The 23541-nt window shown below is 39.4% G+C and overlaps 1 protein-coding gene and 1 non-coding gene across 6 annotated transcripts in view; one reads left to right on the forward strand and one right to left on the reverse strand.

Annotated features, from left to right (window-relative positions):
- VSTM2A (V-set and transmembrane domain containing 2A) overlaps positions 1-23033 on the reverse strand; it is a 34675-nt gene extending 11642 nt beyond the window's left edge. For 4 of the 5 annotated variants that reach the window (XM_049777231.1, XM_049777233.1, XM_049777235.1 and 1 more), the window contains exons 1-4: positions 22876-23033; positions 20797-20963; positions 19350-19400; positions 15948-16284 (exon numbers count right to left, since the gene is read on the reverse strand). In XM_049777231.1, the coding sequence (XP_049633188.1) occupies positions 15948-16284; positions 19350-19400; positions 20797-20963; positions 22876-22954 (634 nt within the window). In that variant the 5' untranslated portion in view covers positions 22955-23033. Of the gene's footprint in view, positions 1-15947; positions 16285-19349; positions 19401-20796; positions 20964-22869 lie in introns of all 5 variants that reach the window. The other variant, XM_049777236.1, reaches the window with a different exon arrangement.
- LOC126014748 (small nucleolar RNA SNORA51) lies at positions 5486-5618 on the forward strand. The gene has a single exon (XR_007497746.1). It is a non-coding gene; the product is annotated as a small nucleolar RNA SNORA51 (small nucleolar RNA).
- Positions 23034-23541: the final 508 nt, after the last annotated feature.

The following is a 23541-nucleotide window of genomic DNA, read 5'->3' on the forward strand; positions in this document are numbered from 1 at the left end:
AGCCAGAGAAAACAATTTCTCTCCTGCTGTGACTCCGTAGTCTGACTCAACAATCTGGAGTTTGTAGAAGTGAATACTAATGTTGCATATCATGTGAAAGAGTCTAAAAAAGGAAGTCCTCCAATAATAAAAGACACAACGGTAAATAACTTTTCTTTTTTCCCCTTCTTTTGTTTGTCTGCAAAGAGGCCAAGCTTATAAAGAAGAGTCCAATCCAGCTCCCAGAACAGACAGTCCCTTTGATATACTTCTCTTTTATTACAGATGCCAGCATTCAGAAATGAAAAGAGCTGTATGAGAAAATTCAAGCTAGCTTTTAATGCAGTTTTTATTCAGGTTTGCCCATTCTAAATCACTATTTAAGGGGAAAAGGTCAAATAACAGAATTATTTTATTCTGTAGTTTTTGAAAATGATATATTTTTATTAGAGCTATAATGGATCCAGTATCAATTTCTTCCAAAAAGCCATTAAAATGTAATATGCTTTATCTGACCTAATATATAAATTGCCTATTTACATATTTTACTGATTTTACTGTGTCCTGCCATCTTAGCTGCAGCTGTTTAAATTTCCTTTTCTGCTTTCCTTTAGTCAGCAAATCTATGCTTTTATTCTACTTATGAGCATTCTTATTGTAGCTTAGGGAAATAGTGCAGTTCATTCCACTCACAATGTCTGAACAGCAGGCATAAAAAGATGACTCATTCCCATAGAATGTTCCAGACTTATAACTAACTAGTCATCCCCGGCCGACAAAGGTTCTTAGTGACCGAAGGGAAGACATGCGATGGTGACATTGTAAACCACACCTTAAGATCACAGTGTATCTGACAGAAACACATTTTTTCATCAAACAAACACTCAAAAAAAAAAAAAACCCCAAACAACCCTGGCTTTAGTACAGGAAAGGATGCTAATTATGATATCAGCAGCTAATGCTTTCTTAACACACTAATTCGTTATTTCTGACAGTGATCCCTGGAAATTTTCACAATAATTTTATGAAGGAGATGAGGTTGAGGAATTTATATAATTTGTCCAGTTTTACACAGCTAGGAGGTGATTCTGCTGAGTTCCAAAACAATTTCTGTTTGAGTCTACGGTCTATAAAGATTTCTTAATAACTTCACCTGATGATTTTTCACACCTGAAAATGATGCTTTCTCAGTTTTGCTTATGAAAAAAGAAAATAAAATGGTTTTCACACAATGGAAATGAGCACAGGATGGCTGGGAAAACAATTTTTAAACTATAAAGTTTTGATACCACACATAGTTAATAATTGTTTTAGGCATAAATAAAACTGACTTACTTTCCCAGTATGTCTAGATCTATATATCAATATACATAAATATATATAGTGTATATATACACACAGATACAGAAATGCTGTTAAAGAGTTTGAAAGTATATACATTTATAATGGAATTTAAATATGCCTAATGCATACATATTTATTTTCTAATTATAAATTCTTAATCCCCCCCTTTTTTTTGAGGGCCACATCCCAGCCTTCAATAAGAAGATGAGGAGATTCTGAAATAATATTATAAAAGTACATGTTCATTCAGAATTTGTTGGAATGATCATAAATTATGACTTGGGATTGCGTGCACGTCTGCATGATTTATTGTTCTACCATATTGCTGGCTGAAATTTGAGTATGGGCTTAAGTAAGTTCGTTGCAGGTGGGTAGAGAACTAAGGAAGCTATGGAGACATGGGTATCATGGGATAGTAGTACTGAAGACTAAACCCAGATCACAGGAACCTTCTGTTAAGAAAGCTGAGAAAAATTGCATCACAGCTGGTATAGCTGGCTATTGAGTGAAGCAGTTATTGTACTTTATTTCCTGGGAAAATACTCTCCCACCCACACTCTTTCTGCAAGTCATTTTAACATGATCAGATAAAGAGTCCCTTATTAAATAAGTAAAACCTACCTTATATTTAAAAACAATGACACTGAGGAACTCAAGAAATATAAAAGGAAAAAAGAGAAAGAATGAAAGACACACATCTGTGAATATGTCATGAATCTCATACAAATAAAAAGTTAAATATATTGATATAATTTATAAATATGGTGGTCCAGTTAACTTAAAGAAAAATATGAATTGATAAATTATATTTGCTTTTGAAGAAGTTATTTGAAAACCTAATTCCATTTGTATATACAATACTGTGATGCTTTTATTGTTTCTTGCATTATAAGGAAAATATTTGAGCACTGTTTCCTTAGCTTAGCTATTACAAAATAATTAAAATGTATCTTAATAGCTGAAATTAGCATCAAAACCATCAGAATTAGTTATCTCAAGCTTTTTAATAAATGTTTTAATCCTATTAATCAATGCATACCAATAAAATGGTGAAAGTAACTAATGACTAGGTGTGTAAGTTATATTTCTTAAGCAAAAATTATTATTAAATACAATAACAATAATAAAATTATTTTTGTGAGTATATACTTCAGGATGGACCAGATGCTATTCTCTAATTATTTCTCTTCATTGCTAAATAGGTGGTTTGGGGTCTTAAAGATCAGGCAAACAACATGAAAATGTTGTAGTGGTATTATTGTCATAAAAGATTTGATTCATACATATACCAAAACAGAACATTCAATCCACTCCTACATACCACATAATCTGATTCAAATTCTAGGTACTGTAATAAAATCAGCAGCATCAATATATAATTTATTTCTTTAAAGTCCTTATATTTTTATATCATTTGAAATTGAGTAAGTTTTTAAATTCTATTTTTCTCCTATTTAGTGTGTGATTTTACTGCTTGCTCCATAAATGTAGAATTTTTAAATGATCTATTTATAGTGCTAGAAGTGAGAAAATTGCCTTCTTAGTCTATAAATTTGTTTAATAAGAAAAAATTAAAATGCTTTATAAATGGCTGGAGATATTGCTCTTCAGACTGTATGTAAAACATCGAAATGAATATGTCATTTTGCAAAGCTTAAGATTTTATATTTAAAATTTTTTTGAGCAAAGTAAATTTAATGATGGCTGCATAAGTCATCTCTAGAACACTTTGTCTATGAAAATGTTTAATTTATTTTTAGTTATTAATACTCCAGTGGTGTAGAGCTACTGGATTCCTGGAATGAAAAATCCCTCCTAGCCTTTGCATAATGATTCAATCCAAACATTAAGAGTTAACCCTAGGGGCTGGAGCGATGGCGCAGTGGTAGGGCATTTGCCTTGTAGGAGGCAGATCCAGGACGGATGTTGTTCTATCCCCAGTGTCCCATAAACCCCAAGCCAGGAGCGATTTCTGAGAGCATAGCCAGGAGTAACCCCTGAGCGCCAACAGGTGTGGCCCAAAAGCAAAAAAAAAAAAAAAAAAAAAAAAGTTAACCTAGAGAGGTGTGGTTTATGGTATGAATTCAGAATTTTTGTATAAATGTTCTCTTTTTGAAGCATTTATATGAAATAAAATAATGAGCAGTTATAAAATTCTAGCATATTAGTTTTTCTTGATGCTGCCAGTGACTACAACATCATTCCTAACTTTGATCTTTTTTAGCCTGGGGTTACAATATTACAAAAAAAATGACTGCACAATTCTTTATTTGTGGACTCCCTGGATGCTTAATTTGTTCTTAGTATAATTTATCAAGTTTACATTTACTCTGTTTAAAAATGTAAGAAGTTTGACCATCAAATTATCTACTAAACTTCTAACATTTATGACTTTATTAAAGTACTTTAATAATATACCATATTTATACATTTGTATGCATGTATACATGCATGGAGAGATATAAATATGTATATTAATTTTTTTAAATCTGTCATGAATTCCATCATTACTCAGAACCATACTTGCTTATTTTATTAGATATATTTTATGTGATTGATCATTTTTCTTTCTGTAATTGGCCAATTTTTAAATTTGGTAAAATTTAAGTCATACTTTTTGTTTGTTAGAAGCAATGTTATCATTGTATAACTTTTAATACAAGTAAAAAATTCATCATTATAACTAAGAGCCATAGTGATAGAACAGGGGTTAAGGCACTTGCGGGCAGCTGACTCAGCTCTGATTTCTGGCAGAGCATATGGTCTCTTCAGCATTTCCAGTAGAGATCTCTGTAAAGTCAAGAGTAATTTCTGAGTACTACAGGTTAAGACCGAAACAAACAAGAAAACAAAGAAAACCTTGAGTTTTGCTTTTTTTCTTGTTTTTTTTTTTTTTTTTTTTTTTTTTTTGTGGTCTCCCAAATTGTGCTCAGAAGATCCCTTAAGTGGGTTCATGGTAAACGAAGTGCAAGCTCGTTGGGAGGAGCTGGGCATGAAATGCTGCCTATGCCTTGCAGTGCCCACAGGCCTGGAATGCCCACGAGGTCACATGGTGCTGGGAAGCAAACATGAAAGGCACACATCTTCACCACTGTACTATCTCTCCTGCCTTGAAACTATAACTTTATTTTTTTCTGTACCTATCTGTACATCTTGACACTTTTCTATGCATACTAGTACAGATAAATTTAAAGTTTTGTAATCTGTATTTTTCACTTTGAAATTTTGTATTTTTTACATTGTTATGTAATGAGTCTTTTCTAAAGTTACTAACCTTTTAAACCTTTTAACCAGAAAAAAGCACCTTCCTTAACCAGTGCACTATCTTTCTAGCTCCACAAATAATTTGTTGAGGTGTGTTACTATTAGGTAGGGAATTTATTTATGTATCTTTTAGTCTCATTTCTATTCATGCTAAACCATCACCTTTATTTTCTGGAGTGGATTATATAATTATGGAATTTGTAAGATTCAATTTTTTTATGTATTGTGCATTTCCATATCTGTTGCTTCACTTTTAGTTACACCTGACTTAACTAAAATGACTTATATATTTATTTTAGGATGTTTTTAGTTATGATAGTTCTCAGTGTAATTATTTCTGAGACTGCACTAAACGATCCCTGTGGTGAGCTTCATGTCAGGAGCTGGACCCTCCAGTCCTCCTCTATTTTGTCTCTGAGAATCATGAATCAAATGAAATGTTTTTCATTTTTCATTTTTCTCAAAACCCATGGATGAGTGAGACCATTCTGCGTCTTTCTCTCTCTCTGACTTATTTCACTCAGCATGATAGATTCCATGTACATCCATGTATAGGAAAATTTCATGACTTCATCTCTTCTGATGGCTGCATAATATTTCATTGTGTATATGTACCATAGTTTCTTTAACCATTCATCTATTGAGGGGCATCTAGGCTGTTCCCAGAGTCTGGCTATTGTAAACAATAGGGATCGTTTAGTGCAGTCACAGAAATAATTACACTGCGAACTATCATAACAAAATGTGACTGAATGAGGGAAGTAGAAAGCCTGTCTAGAGTACAGGCCTGTGTGAGGTAGGGAGGAAGGACACTTGGGATATTGCTCATGGGAATGTTGCAATGGTGAAGGATTTATATATTAAAAAAAATAAAAAAAAAAAAGAAAAGAAAAGATAAGGCCTCCCAATTCTTATCACAGGCTGTGCTCTTTACACTGACTGTATAGAAAGAGGAGGTACAGTAAATGCATCCCATATACACCTCAACCCAAGCCCTTTGCCTGGTCTGTATTGTGAATTGGGGGGCAAACAAGATGTTTTTAGTTTACAAGAGTATAAATGTGGGCCGGGCGGTGGCGCTAAAGGTAAGGTGCCTGCCTTGCCTACGCTAGCCTAGGACGGACCATGGTTCGATCTCCCGGTGTCCCATATGGTCCCCCAGGCCAGGAGCGACTTCTGAGCGCATAGCCAGGAGTAACCCCTGAGCGTCACCGGGTGTGGCCCAAAAACCAAAAAAAAAAAAAAAAAAAAAAAAGAGTATAAATGTAGTCAATGAGCACCACTGAATGTGACCCCCTAAAATATTGTAAATGTTAATATGTTTTAGGGGTACCTCACACAAATAGCCATCAACAAAGTGCCAATAGAGGTATAAAGTTCATCACTGTCTAAGGGATCCTTCTTTGACTCCTTCTCCCACCTTTGATAACCTGATTTCTAGTTTCAGCCTAAAGTTTTATTTTCACAGGACATTGCCTATTTCTTGCTTTTATTCCTGGTGTGCCTCACATGAGTAAAATGACTAATATTTGTCTTTTTCCTTATAACTTACTTTAATACAGTATCTTCCAGTTTTATCTGTGTAGCAAAAATAAAACTTGACCTTTGTTTATAACTGACAAATATGACATAGACCTACTATATACCATGTTTTTTTAATCTATTCACTAATCATATTTTTAATCTTTAAAATAGAGTTGCAGTGAATATAGGTGTATCCTTTTGGATCAGTGATTTTATGGTTTTCTTTAATAGCCTAGGACTAGAATTGCAGGATTAGATGGCAGTTCTAGTTATAACTTTTGAGAAATTCTCTTATAGAGATTTTCCCTAGAGGCTGAAACATTTGCTTCTTCCACCAGCAATGAATGAAGTTTCCTTTTTTCTCCCCATATCTGCTAGCACTTATTATTTCTAACTAAATGAGGCGATAGTTGTGATTTGTAAGCAGTGATGATGGGTATATTTCTTATGTGTCTCCTGACTTTATAGAAGTATCTATTCAGCTCTTCACCCATTTTATTTTTTGGAGGGGGAGGAATCTATCTGACAGTACTCAGAGTTTGCAACTGGTTCTGTGCTCAGGGATCTCAGAGTGTGGTGGATCTAATTGATGTGGGTTTGTACCAGGCAAGTTCCTTAAATCTTGTACTATTTTTCCAAGCCCTGGTTGTCTTTTTTATTTAACCTTGAATTTAAGTTAAATAGCAACCAGTTTGCAAATTTGTGGTTTCCAAATATGTGTTCTGTATTCATGGTACAATGTTCGTAAGCTTAAAACTTTTAAATTTCATTATTTTTCACATTAAGAATTAGATATATGGGGGTAGGAGCAATAGCACAGTGGGGAGGGTATTTGTCTTGCATGTGGCCCACCCAGGTTTTGTCTGTGGCATCCCATATGGTCCCCTGAGCTTTCCAGGAGTGACTTCTGAGCTCAGAGCCAAGAATAACCCCTGAGCACTCCAGGGTGTGGCCTGAAAACCAAAATAAATAAGTAAATGAATAAAAATTAAAAAAAAAAAAGGATCTAGATACAAAATCTTGGGAATGACAGCTGGTGGCTAATATGTTTTGGTAATAATAAAATTAGACATAAATTGTTACATAAAAAAAACCCAAGAAAGTTCTAAAATTGTAACCAGCAGAAGATAAACAGGAATGAAGACTTGCACTTCCTTCTTTAACTCATCAACTAAGAATGAAAATATTCACCATGGGAGCCAGGTGAATTTTTCCACATCATTTTTGCTAATGCTAATGCTAATAATAATAATAATAATAATAATAATAATAATAATAATAATAATAATGCATAAGCATGCATGATAAGTCGTGCTCAGACAACAGCTAGTAACCATTTATTGAGTTTGTTCAATACCAGGCACCATTGATGTATTTCAATTTATTTATCCTTAGTACTCATTGAGGATATTCGCTCCATCTAATAAAAAAAAATCCCCAAATCCATGAGCAGATAATGGTGAACATCACAAGTGGAAAGTTCCGCTCCTGGAATTCGAATGACTGAGGCAGAGTTAGAGGTCTTAACGAATTTACTTCTGCCTTTGCCACTGAGCTGAAGGCACAGGGTCAGGCTCTAGGTGGCAGCAGAGTTCCTTGGAAGAAGTATTTCTGTTTTTAGGCCTTAACTGACCAACAGAGTTTTTTAGTTCATTGGTTTTGGGGCCACATCCAGCGGTACTTCAGGGGTTATTCCTGGCTCTGCACTCAGGAATTACTTCAAATCATGCTCAGGGAACCGCATGGGATGCCCAGAATCAAACCAGGTAGGTCGAGTGCAAGGAAACTTGATACCTGCTGTACTATTTCCCCTGTTTTTTAAAGTAATTTCTCACTCCTCTAGTCTTATATCTTAAAAACCTGCTGTTGCAGAAGCGCCCAGAAATGTTCAGAATCATTAAAGTATTAGCTTAAGAACTTCAACGCGAGCAATTGTACGCCATGTCACCATAACTATCCATCTCCAAGTCAACTGCTGTGTCAGTTATGCAATGAACAGCCCTTCCTACAAATGACACTAGCCCTGGTTCTTGGAGGTAGCGATTTACATCATTTCAATGAATTAAGTTAAATGTTGCTTTGTAAGAGAATTGAACCAGAATAGACTCTTTAATCTATATTACTTGAGGTCAAATAGATTCTAGAAGTTTCCTTGGTTTGCATTATCTTAAAGTTTCCTTGACCCCATTGCCTCAAATCTGTTTTTGGATCTAATAAACATTTCAATTTACAGAGCAGTTATTTAAGTCATGGAATGCAGACAATCAAATTAATTTAACCTGTGTAAACAAGTAGGCAAGCTGCCTCTTTAAAGGAAAAATCAACATGCGAGGCTAGAGCATCAGCAGAGTGGATATGGCATTAGTCTTGCACACAGCTGACCAGGGTTCAACCCCCTCAGTTTTTCATATGCTCCCTGAGCGTGTGCCCCCACCCCAATTATATAGCTGACTTAGACATTAGCCCTGTTTACTCATATCAAGTCATAGAACAATCTCCTGGAAAACCCTCTCTTCCCAGCATTAAGTCCTGTGTGCTAATGTTTTTCCTGCAAATCTGGCCATATTGGAAATCTGCCATGTTTATCCACAGCAGAGGGGCTTCCATGAGTTCTTGGATTCCAGCAGCTGTAGCAGCAGCTGCCGCTCAACACTCAGGTTCACATCATGGTGAAAACACAATAATCATATTTTGGAGTCCAGAGAACTAGCATTCCTGCTGTGTAACCATAGACTTCACGTGTGGAAACATAACTACACCCTAACACTGGCCAGTTTTCTTGTAAATGCCAGCTGTTCACAGAAATGATGAGAAATTTTTGTAAAAGTCCATCCTAAGGCCAAGAAAAATCCAAGAGACAAACAACATCTATAAAACATGCATGCCTATATTGTATAACAAATGCTAATTTATCATTTACAAAAAGATTTCTAGACCTATTGATTCTTATGATTTATTGCTCATAATCAAATATCTCTTTTGGTTCAACATCCAAAAATTGTGGTTCCCTAGCAAGCAGGCTTAATTTTGAATGTGAATTTTTGACAATACTGGTGAGTCTGACACAAGTCATCCATACTTCATGACTAGAGAAATAGCTTAAGTGTTTTGCTTGGCTTGGGATTTTGAAATTATTATGCACTTATGAAATATATTATAAGAAAAGATGAAAGCAAAAATACATATCCCTTTCTCTTTTGCTTCTCCTCCCAAGGTACATTCCATCAGTTATAAGCACTAGGAGGAGGAAGGCAGATCCAAGAGTAGTCTTTGTAGCCATGATCTGTCCTTTGAAGAGGATCCCTAAGATGACAGGACTCCCAGAACGTGGGACTCAGTTTATAGTGGATGAGGTGTACTATGCAAATACTTTTTTTTTGTTGTTGTTTTTGTTTTTCGGCCACACCCGTTTGATGCTCAGGGGTTACTCCTGGCTAATCGCTTAGAAATTGCCCCTGGTTTGGGGGACCATATGGGATGCCAGGGGATCGAACTGCAGTCCTTCCTTGGCTAGTGCTTGCAAGGCAGACACCTTACCTCTAGCGCCACCTCACCGGCCCCTGCAAATACTTTGATAGTATTTTACAGAATTATTAAATCAATTACAAAGAAGCAAAAAAAAAATCAAGATGAAAAGAATGAAATTACCAGAACATCTCTTGCAGTGCAAGGTACAATAAAGGCTCCCAAGAAGAGACCTTAATGAACAAACAGTTCTAATACTTGCTAAAATAACTAGTGAAGAAACTCAACAGATAGGTCAAGACATGTGCAAATTAAGCTGCTTAGACAAAGCTGAGGTAAGAAAAATCTGTAAAGCAGGGAGATTCATATGAGGATTAAGGAAGGACATTAGACAATCCAAGTTTAACATTATAGAGAAGGAAATTAGGCAATCAGAGTTAATGATCATGCTTTGGAAGATGGTAACTGTTTAGTACTTGCTTTGCTATGATCTGTTCATTGAATCATAACTGAAGCTGAGAAAAATCTCAAGAGCTATGCAAGTTGAGAAAAGATAGGTGGGAAAATTCTGAGACGCCATGCCATTTTTGGTGGATAGCAAAAGCATAGTTTTTAAGGGATATTTTTGAAGAGATATTCAGTTGAACTGAATGATTCAATGACAAAGAGAAGAACACAATACTATCTATGTGTTTGCAGATAACAATAAAAGTGAGGTCATTATTAAAAAAATTTGAGAAACCTTTGAGGAAGAGTTTTATTTATTTTTTGTGAGAAAAATAAAGATAATAAATCCATTCTTCGAGGTTTGAGTGTGACCTATGAAACAAAGTGTCTGATAACCTAGTGTGTGATGTTTTCGGCTTTCTCTCTGGGGCTCTGGACTGGTTAGACCTGGTTGTGGCATCTCTACTGCTGCCACTTGATAGAAGCTGGTGGTGGTGGGTGGCTTGGTCTCCGAATGTGATCCCAAGGTCTCTTTGTTCCTATTTTGGAGGCTCCTGCTTAGGATTCCTGTGCTTGCTGGTTGCGGGCTCAGCCTAGAATTGGCATTGCACTGATTGCATAACATTATTGGTGCCTATTAGAAAAGTGATCATAGACCTTTCTGGGCTCTAGGGTAGAGACAAAACAGGTTTCATCACATCTCTGTAGTGATTTTGGACAGTGTGCAGTCATCTTCATGCAATACATTCTTATTTGTGGGAGAGATGTGAAGTGATGCTCAGGGGACAAGATTTTTATGTATATTACTCCTTCAGTAGCAACACTGCAGAACAGTGCCTATAAGTAAAAGCAAAAGTGGGTGAGATAGAGACAGAGAGAAGAAGAAGAGAAGATAGGAGAAAGGGAAGGCAAACGTTTGTCATAGAGGCAGGTGTTGGTAGAGTGTGTGTGGGGGGGTTACTGGGACTTTGGTGGCAGGAAATGTGCACTGGTGAAGGGATGGTGCTGAAATATTTTATGGCTGAAACTCAATCATGAACCACTTTGTAACTGTCTATCTTATAGTGATTCAATCAAGAGTCTACTAGGATAATGTAGATGGAACTGATTGCTCTGGACTAAAACTTGGCACTGAAAGGGGAGAAATTAACAGGCAAGGCACTCCTTTATTAACAATAGCACAAACCAAGTGTCAAAATGGAAAGAGAGTGGGAAAGAGACAGAGAGAGACAGAGAGAAAGAGAGAGAGAGAAGGAGAGAGAGAGAGGAAGAGAGAGAGAGAAGCAATTTTCCTGCCCCAGAGCAAGGCAGTGGGAGGGAGTGGGAAGGAAACATGAGACATCTGTGACAGTGACAGGAAGCGTTTGCTGGTGAAGAAGACTGGTGTACATTGTCTGACTTAAACCCAATAATGAACAAATTTGTAACCACAATGCTTAAATAAAGCAATTACATTTAAAAAATTCATAAGAAAAAAGAATGAAGCCTAGTTGAAACTTCAGAGAGAAACTGCACATTAAACTGTGACTGGAGGTTTCCTATAGGAAAATCTGTAGTCAAACCCTTGAACTAGGTGAGAAGATCAGCTGTTATTGAGAATGGGGAAGCTGCACTTCAGAGGAATGAGGGAGTAAAAGCCAGAGAGAAGAAGGCTAACAGGCTCAATTATTCATGGAGAGGCTTTTGAACAAATGATGCTTAGAAATTGAGTGTACACACCAGAAGCACAGTAACTGGAAAATCTGGAGAAGAATGACAAGCAGGAGAGAATTTCCATAGGATAGAAGACTCCCTGACAGGGAGAAGGAAGCCTGATGGAGACTGGGCTGGGAACAGAGAGTTAAGCTTCTGGAGGAAGTCAACAGTGGATGGGCAAAATTTGAGGAATGTGGTACCAGTCTGGGGAGATAGGGTTTTATAAACATTTTCACTTGATTTCTGTGAGGTTTTGCCTGGCACCCCCAGCTAGGCTAAGATTAACTTCTGGCTTTTTACTTAGCTAGGATCAATCCAATCACTCCTGGAGGATTTGGGATACAATATAGGGGGCCAGAATTGAACTTGTGTCTGCTGCTGTAGGCAAGAACCAATGGCTTCAGTCCCCTTTCATGGCTTTTTGTAAGGATATTGGGATTTTGGGATAAGTTAGGAGTGAAGACTTCGTGGATCGAAGAAAGGAAGGGGCGTGTGCTGCACGAAGATGCTGAGTTCCTATGGCAATATGTCCCTCCTAGTGGTTTCTGCACCCTCTTTGCTGCCTCCTCTGCTCTCTCTTCAGGTGTGTGTCTATTTCTCTTAGACCAAATTCAGAATTCTTCCCTTCAGGAAATATACACAGAGCATTTCTTCAAATTCTAGTTTTAAGTCTTAATCAATTATATTTATTTAATTTTCCCTCTCTTTCTATACTTTGCATAAACAGAACAGACAAAAAAAGATGTGAACAATCTGTGGACAACACCGATGTGAACAATGTTGGCTGAGTATACAAAAAAGGCAATTTTTTTAAAGTACAAAAAAAAAACTAACTTAAAGTCCAAATTTTGTTAATTTGTCAGGTTTATAGTTTTTATTCGTTATTTTGCTTATCGCTATTGATTACAAAATGGTGGTAGAATAAAAAATTTAATCAAAGGTGCTTTAAAGATTTAAAAATTTAAATAGAGAACTTATTGATTTTTAGAAAAATGTCTAGGATATATGAAAATAGAAATATCAAATGATAGCTATTTTTATTTTGTAATACATAGATAGCAATTGACTATGTTTCATATTTTCCTACATATAAAGAAAGCCTTTGATAGTAAAATAGCAATACTAAGAATTGATTTTTTTTAATTCTGAAGTAAAAACAGATTTTATATGGAGGGACTGAGGAAGGGGAAGGAGTAGATAAGAGAGACAGTAAGAAGTAAAATACTTAAGATAGAGCGCAAGCCTCTTTAAAGGCACAGAGAGCCCTGGTACACAACCCAGCATAAAAGCAGGAAAGCACAGATCTCAAGAGGGGAAATGAGGGTCTCAAGAAAGGAGACGAGGGTACATGTGCTTTGGCATCATATATCCAGGCAACTTACATGCCAAGGACTGATTATTTTTTGATGGAGAATAGTAGAACAGAAAAGGTGATTGCCTTTCATGCAATCAACATGGATTTGACTCCTAGCACCACTAATGTTTCCCTGAATATTCCTAGGAGTGATCCTTGAGAAAAGAGCTAGGAGTAAACCCAAGTGTGGACCAAAAACCAAAAAAAAAATTTCATTGTTCTTATTTAGTTTATGAAACTTAATCAACTGCATAAAAGAGAATGATGAAAATAAAGGCAAATTATACCACATTATCACAAACATGGGATGTCATTCACTTAGTATCAGTCATACTCTAGCAGAAGTAGTACCATTGCATCAAGTAAGAATTGAGTGGGGTCAAGGAAAATGTGAGCACCAAAGGCAACATCTTTCGTATCTTCTCTTCAACCTCCCGAGGTTTAATAGAATAAAATGGATGGGTGACAAATCAAATTTATAAATGTTGATCCCAATTTAGAAAGCATGCTAATTTTGGGGTGTGATTGTGCCTGACCTGGAGAATGAATATATGACCTATAACCTGAAGAATGGATGAATGAATAAACAAACTGGGTAATGAGTAAATGACCTGGAGAGTGAATAAATGAATGAAGCATGAGTATGAAGTAAATTTTATTTGATTTAACCTAAAACTTATAAATTGAAATATAAATCAGTATTATGTATTACAGTGAAAATAATAAATATTCATTTTAGATACTGTACCAGAGGTAGTAAATTATCACATACAGTATCATATATAGCAGATCCCGAGAGAACTTGTTTTCAAGCTATTTACATATTTCACAGATGAGAAACAAGGAAAACTGGCCAACATTGAATGAGATGATGTCATTGAGAACCTGGTTTATCCATAATATTAAGTTGCATTTCCAAGGATCTATAAACAATTGAGCAAACATACACTTACACATGGATGAAATGGGTTATTTGGTCTGAAAGGTATATTTCTAAAAGTTAGAAAATATTAAGCAAACATAAAGTTTTCCAGTATTCACTGGTTGATCTGTTTCAGATAAATATTTGTTATAAACTGACAATTTTTAATGAAAAGGACTTTTAATAAGATTTCATGAGTCAGCATAATTTTCTCTCATACTCTGGGGAAAATCAGTGAGGCTGGTGGAGAGATAGAAAATGAGCAATGATTTTCATTTGAAAATTATTAGTAGTTATCCACCAGTGATTCAGCCCTATACGAAGAAAGATTTTTAAATCAAATAAGTATTTTAGAATGCATTACATAATCCAGAATAAATAGTCTATAAATAGAATATTGTGTTTTATGCTTTTACTTATTCCTTTGAAACAACTTGCTCCTATTTCATAGAACACACTTATGATATGTAGCTTGGATATTCTTCTGTAGGCTAATAATTTCACTGACATAATTTGGAGTTCTTAACTATTATTATGTAAATTATCTGCTGATGCGACTCTATAATTTTTTCTCTAAGTCTAGATAATTTCGTAAGATTGAAAGGAAGAGAGCAAAAAAAAAAAAGAAAGGGAGAGAGCAATGATGCTAAAGGAATGAATGATTCTGATCCGTTAATGGTCACAAAAATTATGATGAGGTGCATACAAATTTGTTTATCTCTGTGTTCTTTAATTTGGGAAACAAAATAGGTGCTTATGAGGAAAATAAGACAAAGCCACGCAAATTGGTTTTATGAAAAGTCAAGCTAGCTATTTCTTAGTCTGACATAAACTTCCAATACAAAAACATGCTAAGACAATACTGCAACTCCATTTAAAGGCAAGCAAATCAGAGGACCCCTAGGACAAGTTTCCAACAAATAATATCTATTAGCATATGAAGCATAAAGAAGGAACTAAGTTTGGAAACCATTCTTTTAAAAGTTGTTCACAAGCAAATATAACCATAATATATGAAATATTGGAAATCACCTCAATGAAATAAACACATATTTTGAGACCTTAAATATCAGCAGTATGGTTTGTATCCGCAATAGTAGCATCAATGGCCAATGATAAAAATATGAAGAGAAAACAATATGTTAAATATGTTCATGTCTTCTGAATCCAAAAAATGACAAGTGTATGCAATAAGAGCAAAATATCGAAAATATTCACGGGTTCATTTTGGGTACTGCTCATCTAAGAGACCTTTATCCCACACCAAGGTTAAGACGCCAATGAGCTTCCATTGGCTGAATGATTGCATAAATTAATGCTATTCAGAACAGCTTTAACTTGCACAGCTGACTTAGGAAATGTGTGACTAAAGCTTCTAAATTGGCACCAAAGGCACATTTACAGGAGTTGCCTTATCTCTTCACTATTTACTGCTTTGCAAACCCCCCTCCCTTACTTCCTTCCATTCTCATCATCACTTTCATTACAGGCAGCTGAAGCTTTCCCTTCACAATCAAAAGCCCTTGGAGAATATTCATGCTGTAAGCTATGGGTCGCTGAAAATATGGTGTCTTTTTGCATTTACATTTTGATTAAGTGAAAGTCTCTTAATTTGGGTCATTAAGGATACATAAATCTGTAAGGAAATGAACCTGCATTTATAATGCAACCAGCGTGACATGATTTATTGTTCTTATAATGTATAAATACAGAAAGAATAAAAAGTCCAGCTCTTAGAGCTCCTGAACGTGATGCACTGCCAATGACTAATGGACAACTCACATCCTTTTATGAAGGCCAGCTTGGGTCTCTCTGTGTCAGCACACCATTACTTCAACTGAACTTTAAAAAAAAATAATCATCATCATACATAAATCTGTCTGCTCTACTTGACCGATCTTCCTGTGGAAGGTTTGTGAGTGGGAAATGAAAGCTCAAAATGAGTTTCCATACCTGATTGTGGACTTTGTTTGGGGATTTTGGCTACCACTTGAGGGCTGGAGGTGGAGTGCATTCGCTGGTTGGTTGAGCTGTGGAGGCTGCTGGGGGCAGCTGCAGAGACGTTCTTCCTGGGCTTCATGTCCTGCAGCCACATGGGTGAAGCTTCAAAGGCCTGCATCCTTCGATTGTGACTGTTGGCATTGACTTTGAGATAGGCCTGGGCCTTGTGTTCCTGGAGCTCTCCATAATTGGCGTCTGTCACCCTGCACTCATATAAGCCTTCATCCTTTTTCCTCACTTTGGAAATCTGAAGCTTGTGAGATATGTCATTGCCTTGGACTTTCACTGTCTGAAAAATTGCAGGTAAAAAAGTAAAGTGCTACATCACCTGATTTTGTTCTCAGACCTTATCCTTAGCTTACTAATGCTGGAAATTAGAGGGTCCTACTGGGCACAGTCAGAGAGCTTTCTATTTTCTCAGCAATCAGAACACAGATCTAATTGACTCTAATCTACTAACAATTGCTTCACAAAATCATGGACTAATTGGTTCAATCCAGTCAGCACCAAATTCCATTACCCGTGTGGTCCTGATCTCCTACGTTTGGATACCAACTCTGCTATTTTCTAATCAGGGATTGGCTTGTTTAGCTCAGATCAATTAAACAGACCTAATGAGAGCAACTCTATCGTTTACACCTTTTTTTTTTTTTTTTTTTTTTAACTGCAGGCTACAGTTTTGAGAGATCACAAAATATTCTGGTCATTGAAAACAAACTCAAGTTTAAAGGAGAATTTGTTTTTAGATTCATGCTGAAGTGATTACTAAATACACTGACAAAATAGACTGGGAAAATAAAGATTTTTTGTTTCCATGTTTTCTGTGCAGTGTAGACTATAGTCTTAAGATGGCATGTTCTAAATTTCAGCTTTATATTATCTGAAGTCTTTTGGCTTTGAATACACACACACACACACCCTGTGAAATTATATGTTAAGGTACTAAATCTTGAGTTACCATCAATACATTTGGTTTATTATTTATTTATTTATTTATTTATTTATTCCTAGTAGTAGTCATTTGCTAGATTAATATCAATCTTCTATTTACATGTGATTAGAAGATTGTATCTAATGGCAAAAATTTACATATCCTTAGATCTCTTTATTATTAGAGATAGATTTGACTGTTAAGTCTAAGAAAATGATAAGGAATTCAGAATTTAAAGATTTAACTATTTTGAAAGATAAAGATAAAGAGTGAAATGTTATGCCTCTGAACTTGTCCTTTCAAATGGTCATAAATAATTAGGAAATGGTAATTTTTAAAGGAAAATTGTAATAGTTGTACACAAAATGTGTATCATATTTGAACCATGTATGTATTAATTTCCATTAAGATTGCATATCTAATACAAATACTATTGAAATAATATAATTATTAAAAGTAAGTTTATTATCTGAATAAAATGTGAGGTTAGATCTATATTTTATTAAATGTTTATAGTGAATTGAGGTGAAGTGATAAGGTTATTTAATCTTTTTTATTTGTAAGAGCATTATTTTTAATTAAAATTTTAGCCTCTTGGGGGCCAGAGTGTTAGCACAGTGAGTAAGGCATTGCCTTGCATGTCGCCTACCCAGGTTCAATTCCCGGTCTCTTATATGGTACCCTGTCCCTCTCAGGGATGATTTTCTGAGCACAGACCTAGGAGTAACCCCTGAGCACCACTGGGTGTGGCCCCAAACCAAAACCAACCAACCAACAAATAAATAAATGAATAAAATTTCTTCTACTATAGATCAAATTTTAAATTAATTTTTTTCTATTATTTCATTGTATTCCTGTATACATGGTTACTCTTGATTTTTATATTTTATAGTATTTTGGGGTTATTGAACCTAACTATTGCTTAGAACAGTTAGAAAATTGGATTTATAAAGGAACACTAAATTTGCCTCTCTTAATCACACAGCTCACAGGAAATGAGAAACATTCTATTTTAATTTCTATCTAGAACTATCTCCAATTTATTGCATATTTTTTATCAACTATTGGTCTAAAATATGGTAAGCAGTGTGGATATAAATTTGTATCAGATTGAGAATTCTCCTGGGTCAGGATCATTAGAGTTATTCTCCTATTTTATTACTTTAGAGGATACGGAATGAGTGAAGTGTGAAAGCTGGTTTGTCAACACAAACCTACCCACTCCACCTATGTAAAATATTTAAGAAGTATAAATACAAACAATTATATCACATAGTTAGAAAATACTGTTTTTTATGGATATTACCAGTATACATGTTTCTAACAATGCCTAGAAATAATAGTTTCTGACATAAAAATAAGTCAATTGAAATTTCTAAAGGTCAGTAATTTTATAAATTAAAAATTAGAGTTCCTGGTTTATATCAAATTTTTGCTTTTTTTCTTAAAATCTGGGATTAACTATCAAGATCACAAAATTTGATCCTATCAACATACTCTCACATTGAACTATGATGCAACCCCAATTACATCACTCTCTGCCGTCATAAAAATTTCAGATTAAGTTTCTCTAAAAATGTATGTAATTGCCCTTTTACACTCCATTTTCATTTTACCATTATTTTAAATATGTGCTTTACTGTAAAATTATTTCAAGCAATGGAAACATATTTACTATCTAAATGACTTATCAACATAAAGTGATTTGCATGGCTTTATTTGAGACATTGTTAAAAATAAGATTTTTATATTCTCTAATTTCATACAAAATGATTAAAATTAATAACCAGAAGAGAAAAAATATATCCCTATATTTCAACAGGCTTATCTTCATTTTATATTGAGATAGCCTTTTGGTCATGTAGTTGTCATTTCTATTATTTTAACACTGTGATTAATAATTCAGTGTGCGTTATACATGCTACTAATTGATAATTAAACTGCTTTTATACTTAATCAATATCTTGTTTGAATGTTTGACATAATTGTGCATTACAAAATTATTGCCTCTCAACCTTCTACTTCCTATTAAAGAACGATGACTTCTCTGACTATGAATGGATTTTAGCAGGGAAAGCCCTTCTTTTTACCATGATGCCACTAAGAAGGGGCAAGAAAATTATAAATTTTGAAACAGCAAAATAATTCTCTAGTGGTTATTCAAATCAAACATGAAAAATATAATTCCCTTATACCAACTCTCCACCCAGCTCAGCTTAGAGTCCACTAGTGTCCCGAATTTGGCAAAATCACTTCCTCTAGGGAAGTGCCCATACAAAAGAAGTGCCCATACAAAAGACTGCCCATTACAAAAGAAAATCCTCAAAGATCTCCAACGAGGAGCCCAGCCCTGTCTTAAGACCCCCAAGGCCTGGCCAGTGCCTGGCAGGTGCGCCCCCTGGCGGCGTCCCGGCGATACTCACGCTGATCTTGGTCCCGTCGCTGTCGGGGTCGCGCTCGGGCAACAGCTCCACCTGCAGGGCGAGAACGCAATGGCTGGGCTCCGGCGCCGTGGCGCAGCGGTTGGGCGTCCGCCTGGCACGCGGCCGAGCACGGAAGGTCGCGGGTTCGAGCCCCGGAGTCCCCTAAGGTCCCCCGAGCTCGCCAGGAGCGATTTCTGCGCGCGGAACCGAATGCATTTGCTGGGAGGCGACTCCCCGGCCTTTCGGGCAGGCGGCCGGCTGCAGGGGGCGCGCGAAGCCGCCGCAGAACCACCCCGGCCCGCCCGGCTGCAGCGCGCTCCCTTGCTTGGAGTCGGTCAGGAGGCAGAGTGCGCAAGGCTCAGGAGAACCGACCTTGGGGGGCTCGTAGGGGCCCGGGGCCCAGAAAGAAGGCTGCTCGGCAAGGGTGAACCCCCCAGGAGTTTCCCGGGCGCAGGAAGGGGCTTTGGGGTGGGATGGGAGCCCCCCCCCCCCGGGCGCGTGCCAAGGGGCGATGCCCGGGGACAAGTTGGCGAGGGTGCGCTTGGCCTCCTTGGACCTCCGCTCTCTGCTGGGCCTGGTCCTCGCCTCCACGGCAGCCCGTGTCCCCAGCAGTGGTCAAGGGATCAGTGATCCGGTTGGTCAGTGATCCAGTGATCCAGTGAGCAAGCCTCTCTCCGGTTGCCCCCTCCCCTCTGCCTTCCTCCCTTCTTCCCCTCTGGCCTGGGAACCCGAGAACTCGCCTCCCGGGAGGGCGAAACTCGGCTGAATGTCTGCCCCCCCCATCAGTCCTGACAGCTTCCCGCGAGGCCAGCCGGACAGACAAGCCGGGCTCTCATCAGTCGTTGGCACTAGCCAGGGATCTGAGGAGATAGATGGGTTCCTTCTTTGCAGGGGGGGACGGACGGGGAAGAATAGTGATTTTCTTCTGCTCCCTCGCTCTGACTTTCACCTAGCAGACCCGACAAAGACTGGCCCACTCCCCAGAGTCCCTGAGCATCCCCCTCCCCAAGGGGGTCAGTCCCCAGGCACCACGCTGAGATGCCAAGGGAGAGGATGCGAGGACCGCGCAGAGACGGGCTCACCCCCCGGCGTCCCCTGAGCATCCCCCAAGGGGGGCAACTCCAGGGACCACACTGAGATGCCAGCAGACCCAAGTGGCGTCCGCCTGGGGTCGGGAGAGGACGCGAGGCCTGCGCAGAGACGGGCCCACTCCCCAGCGTCCCCTGAGCACCTCTTCCCCCAGGGGCCATCCCCAGGTACCACTTTGGATGCCAAGCAGACCCCGAGTGGCATCGCCCGGGGCAGGGCGAGAACGCGAGGGACGCGCAGACAAAGACGGGCTCGCCCCCCAGGATCCCCCCTTGGGGGCCACTTCGAGGCCCAGAGAGAGGAGGGGGCGCGGGGATGAAGACGGGCGCTCGGCCGGCCCCCGGCACGGCTCCGCTACCTGCGCACCGGCCACCTCCGCGCCAGGCTCCGGGTCCTCGGGCCCCCGCAGGAACCACCACTGGATCTCCAGGTACACCGAGGCGGAGCCGCTCTGGAAGGCGCACGCCATCTCCACGTTCTGGCCCTCGGTCGCAGTCACGTTCCGCGGCAGCTCGGTGAACTTGGCTGAAAGCAGAAGCGAGCCCTGTGAAGCGGCTCCAGCGCTCGCCTTTCCTTGGGCAAGCCAAGGAAAGCATCTCTCTCTCCTTGGGGGCACGCCACACATTCTCTCGGACTTTAGGAAACTGGGACAAAAGACCCTTTATATAATCCCGGGGCTTCTCCTGGCACATCAAACCCCTCTTCCTGTTCTATTCTGGGACCTTGCCCAAATCTAAATCAGGTTGTTGATCAAAACGAGAGAAAGGAAAGGTTAAGGAGGCTGCCAAGAAATCCTCTCTGGGCCCCAAGCTGCCCACCGGTAGAGCCAGGCACTTTTTTGGGTGGGGGTGCAGTTGCAGTCTTTTCCCTAACATACAGGGGAATCCAGTGAGATTAATTTAGACACATCTGTCTAAATTTGATCTATGAAAGACCTCCTGCCTCCTAGTTTCTAAACAGTCCACGACAAAGTGAATATTTTATGGGATGCAGAATGGGTCACGACTACTTGGCAAAATGTATAATCTGTATTGATCAAAGAAATTGTTAACAATACTGAAGATTCCAGCAGTAAAACAAGTTGCACACTCTCAAAGAATATTTTTTTCTTTCTTTTCAACCGAACCTCCCTATCTCCCCCCCATAAAACCTTCTCATTATGAATGGTCATAATCAACAGAATGGAAGAATGACATACTTGAATTTAGTTTGGATTAGAGGGTTTTGCATGTATTAGTCAGAATTTGTACAGCCATTGCCAGTCTTGACACTGCTAGTTTGCAAGATCCATGGAGTCGTGCCCAGGCTCACAAAAATAAGACGTTTCCTTGCTCTTAGAGGCATTTTCTTTACCAGGGAATGCTTGGGAGGCTTGCTCTTGTCCAGTCTGAGGGGCACTTTGGGAGGAACTGATCATTCCTTAAAGTCCTGGAGACATTTGTGGCTGGCAGAGGAGCACAGCTACAATGCCCAGTTTTGCAGAGGAAGGCAAGGGGTCTTCAGGACTGATTTAGGGTGGATAAACCCCCCCACCCCTCCACCCCCATGCCTCCTCCCTCCAGTCCCTTCCACTTTTTAAGGAGACACCAGCATTGCCTCTTTTCAAAACTGTATAAAATTCCCCCAAATAGTCTCTTCTGAATGAAACTGAATTTACATGGAAAGGAAATGGGGGCTTCTTTAGAAGACATTCTGATCTGAAAAGGAATTTTTTTTTCTGTTCTGCTGAAAGGATGGGAATGCATTTCTGCTTAAGAGAAGTGATGCAGTTGGAAGCAGAGATCTGATCTGTTCCTGGTGCTGAAACCACCACTGCAGCTGGAGAAGTCCAGAACAGTTCAGCAGGCTGCTGGTCCTATGCAACTCGTGCGAGCTGATGGGTTCGGAAAGGAGCCTGTCCTTGGATCAGCACGCATGCAAGACCAAGCCACGGGAACCCGAGGCGAAGAAACTCTGGGCTCATTCGATCTTCAACCCAGAAGGAGGGCTGGCAATGGCGAGGCCCCATCCCTAGGGCTTGTTTGTTTGGGATGATTATGCATGCATGAGCCTTCACCGTTCATGAACACAGATGAAAGCACACACACACGCACACACACACACACACATATATGAAAGCACACACACAGGCCCTTCTGTGTGTACTTGCCAAGAAACCCCCTTCACTGCCAGACAGCAACTAAACTGTTTTTTTCCCCACATCTAGTTTGCTGACTGTGAACTTTAAAAAGAAAGAAAAAAATTCCCAAAGAGAGCATCATCTGTGGAACCGTTAGCTGCTGAGAGCCTCCCTCATGACATCTGTCTGGACATCCTTGCACGGTAGAAACACACACAGCAAACACACACACACGTCCAGACACCCACCTACCCACCCACCCACCCTCCCACCCAAACACATCCACAAATGTCTCTCTGTGCCGGTGGGAAGACTTACCTTGCGATGAAAGCCCTTGCTGCACGTAGAAAACGGAAAAGAAAACAAATCCAACATATGCCAAAAAGATCCCCATCATTCCAAAAAAAAATAATAAAATAAAATCAACGGGCAGGGGGGGGGTCACATCAGTGTCACCAAGAGCCCCTCCAAGCAAGGCTGGCACTTCTACCGAGGTGTCTCAGCGCTGCACATCCCCAATCTTCTTCGGACCCCCCAGGCTCCGGGAGGGGAAAGTGGGGTTCGCTCGCCTCTCCTCGCCTCTCCTCGCCGAGGGGGAGCAGCTGCTGGATGGAGGCAGCGACTCGAGTCCAGAGCCGGCTGCGGCGGGCGCGGGGAGTGTCGTGGTACCTGCAGCTGGTCCACGTCAGCCGCTCGCCTTGCGTGCTCGCCGCCCCCCACCCCCACGCCCAGCCAGGCTGGGGCTGGGGACGACGCTGGGGACGGAGCTGGGGAGAAGGAAGGCGAGCCTGGGCGCGAGGCAGCTCCCCCGGCCCCACTCCGCCGGCAACTTTGCCTGGGCGCAGAACGCAGGGCGCAGAGCGCAGAGCGCGCAGGAGGCTTCTCCTGGAGAGGGAGCTCAAGGATGCTGGGGATGGATGGAGCGGGGGCTCCGGCACGTCGTCCCGCGGGAGAGGAGGGGCAGCGACGGCCTCTGTGGACCCT

This window comes from Suncus etruscus, chromosome 7 (genome assembly GCF_024139225.1).
Source record: "Suncus etruscus isolate mSunEtr1 chromosome 7, mSunEtr1.pri.cur, whole genome shotgun sequence".
Lineage (NCBI taxonomy): Eukaryota > Metazoa > Chordata > Mammalia > Eulipotyphla > Soricidae > Suncus > Suncus etruscus.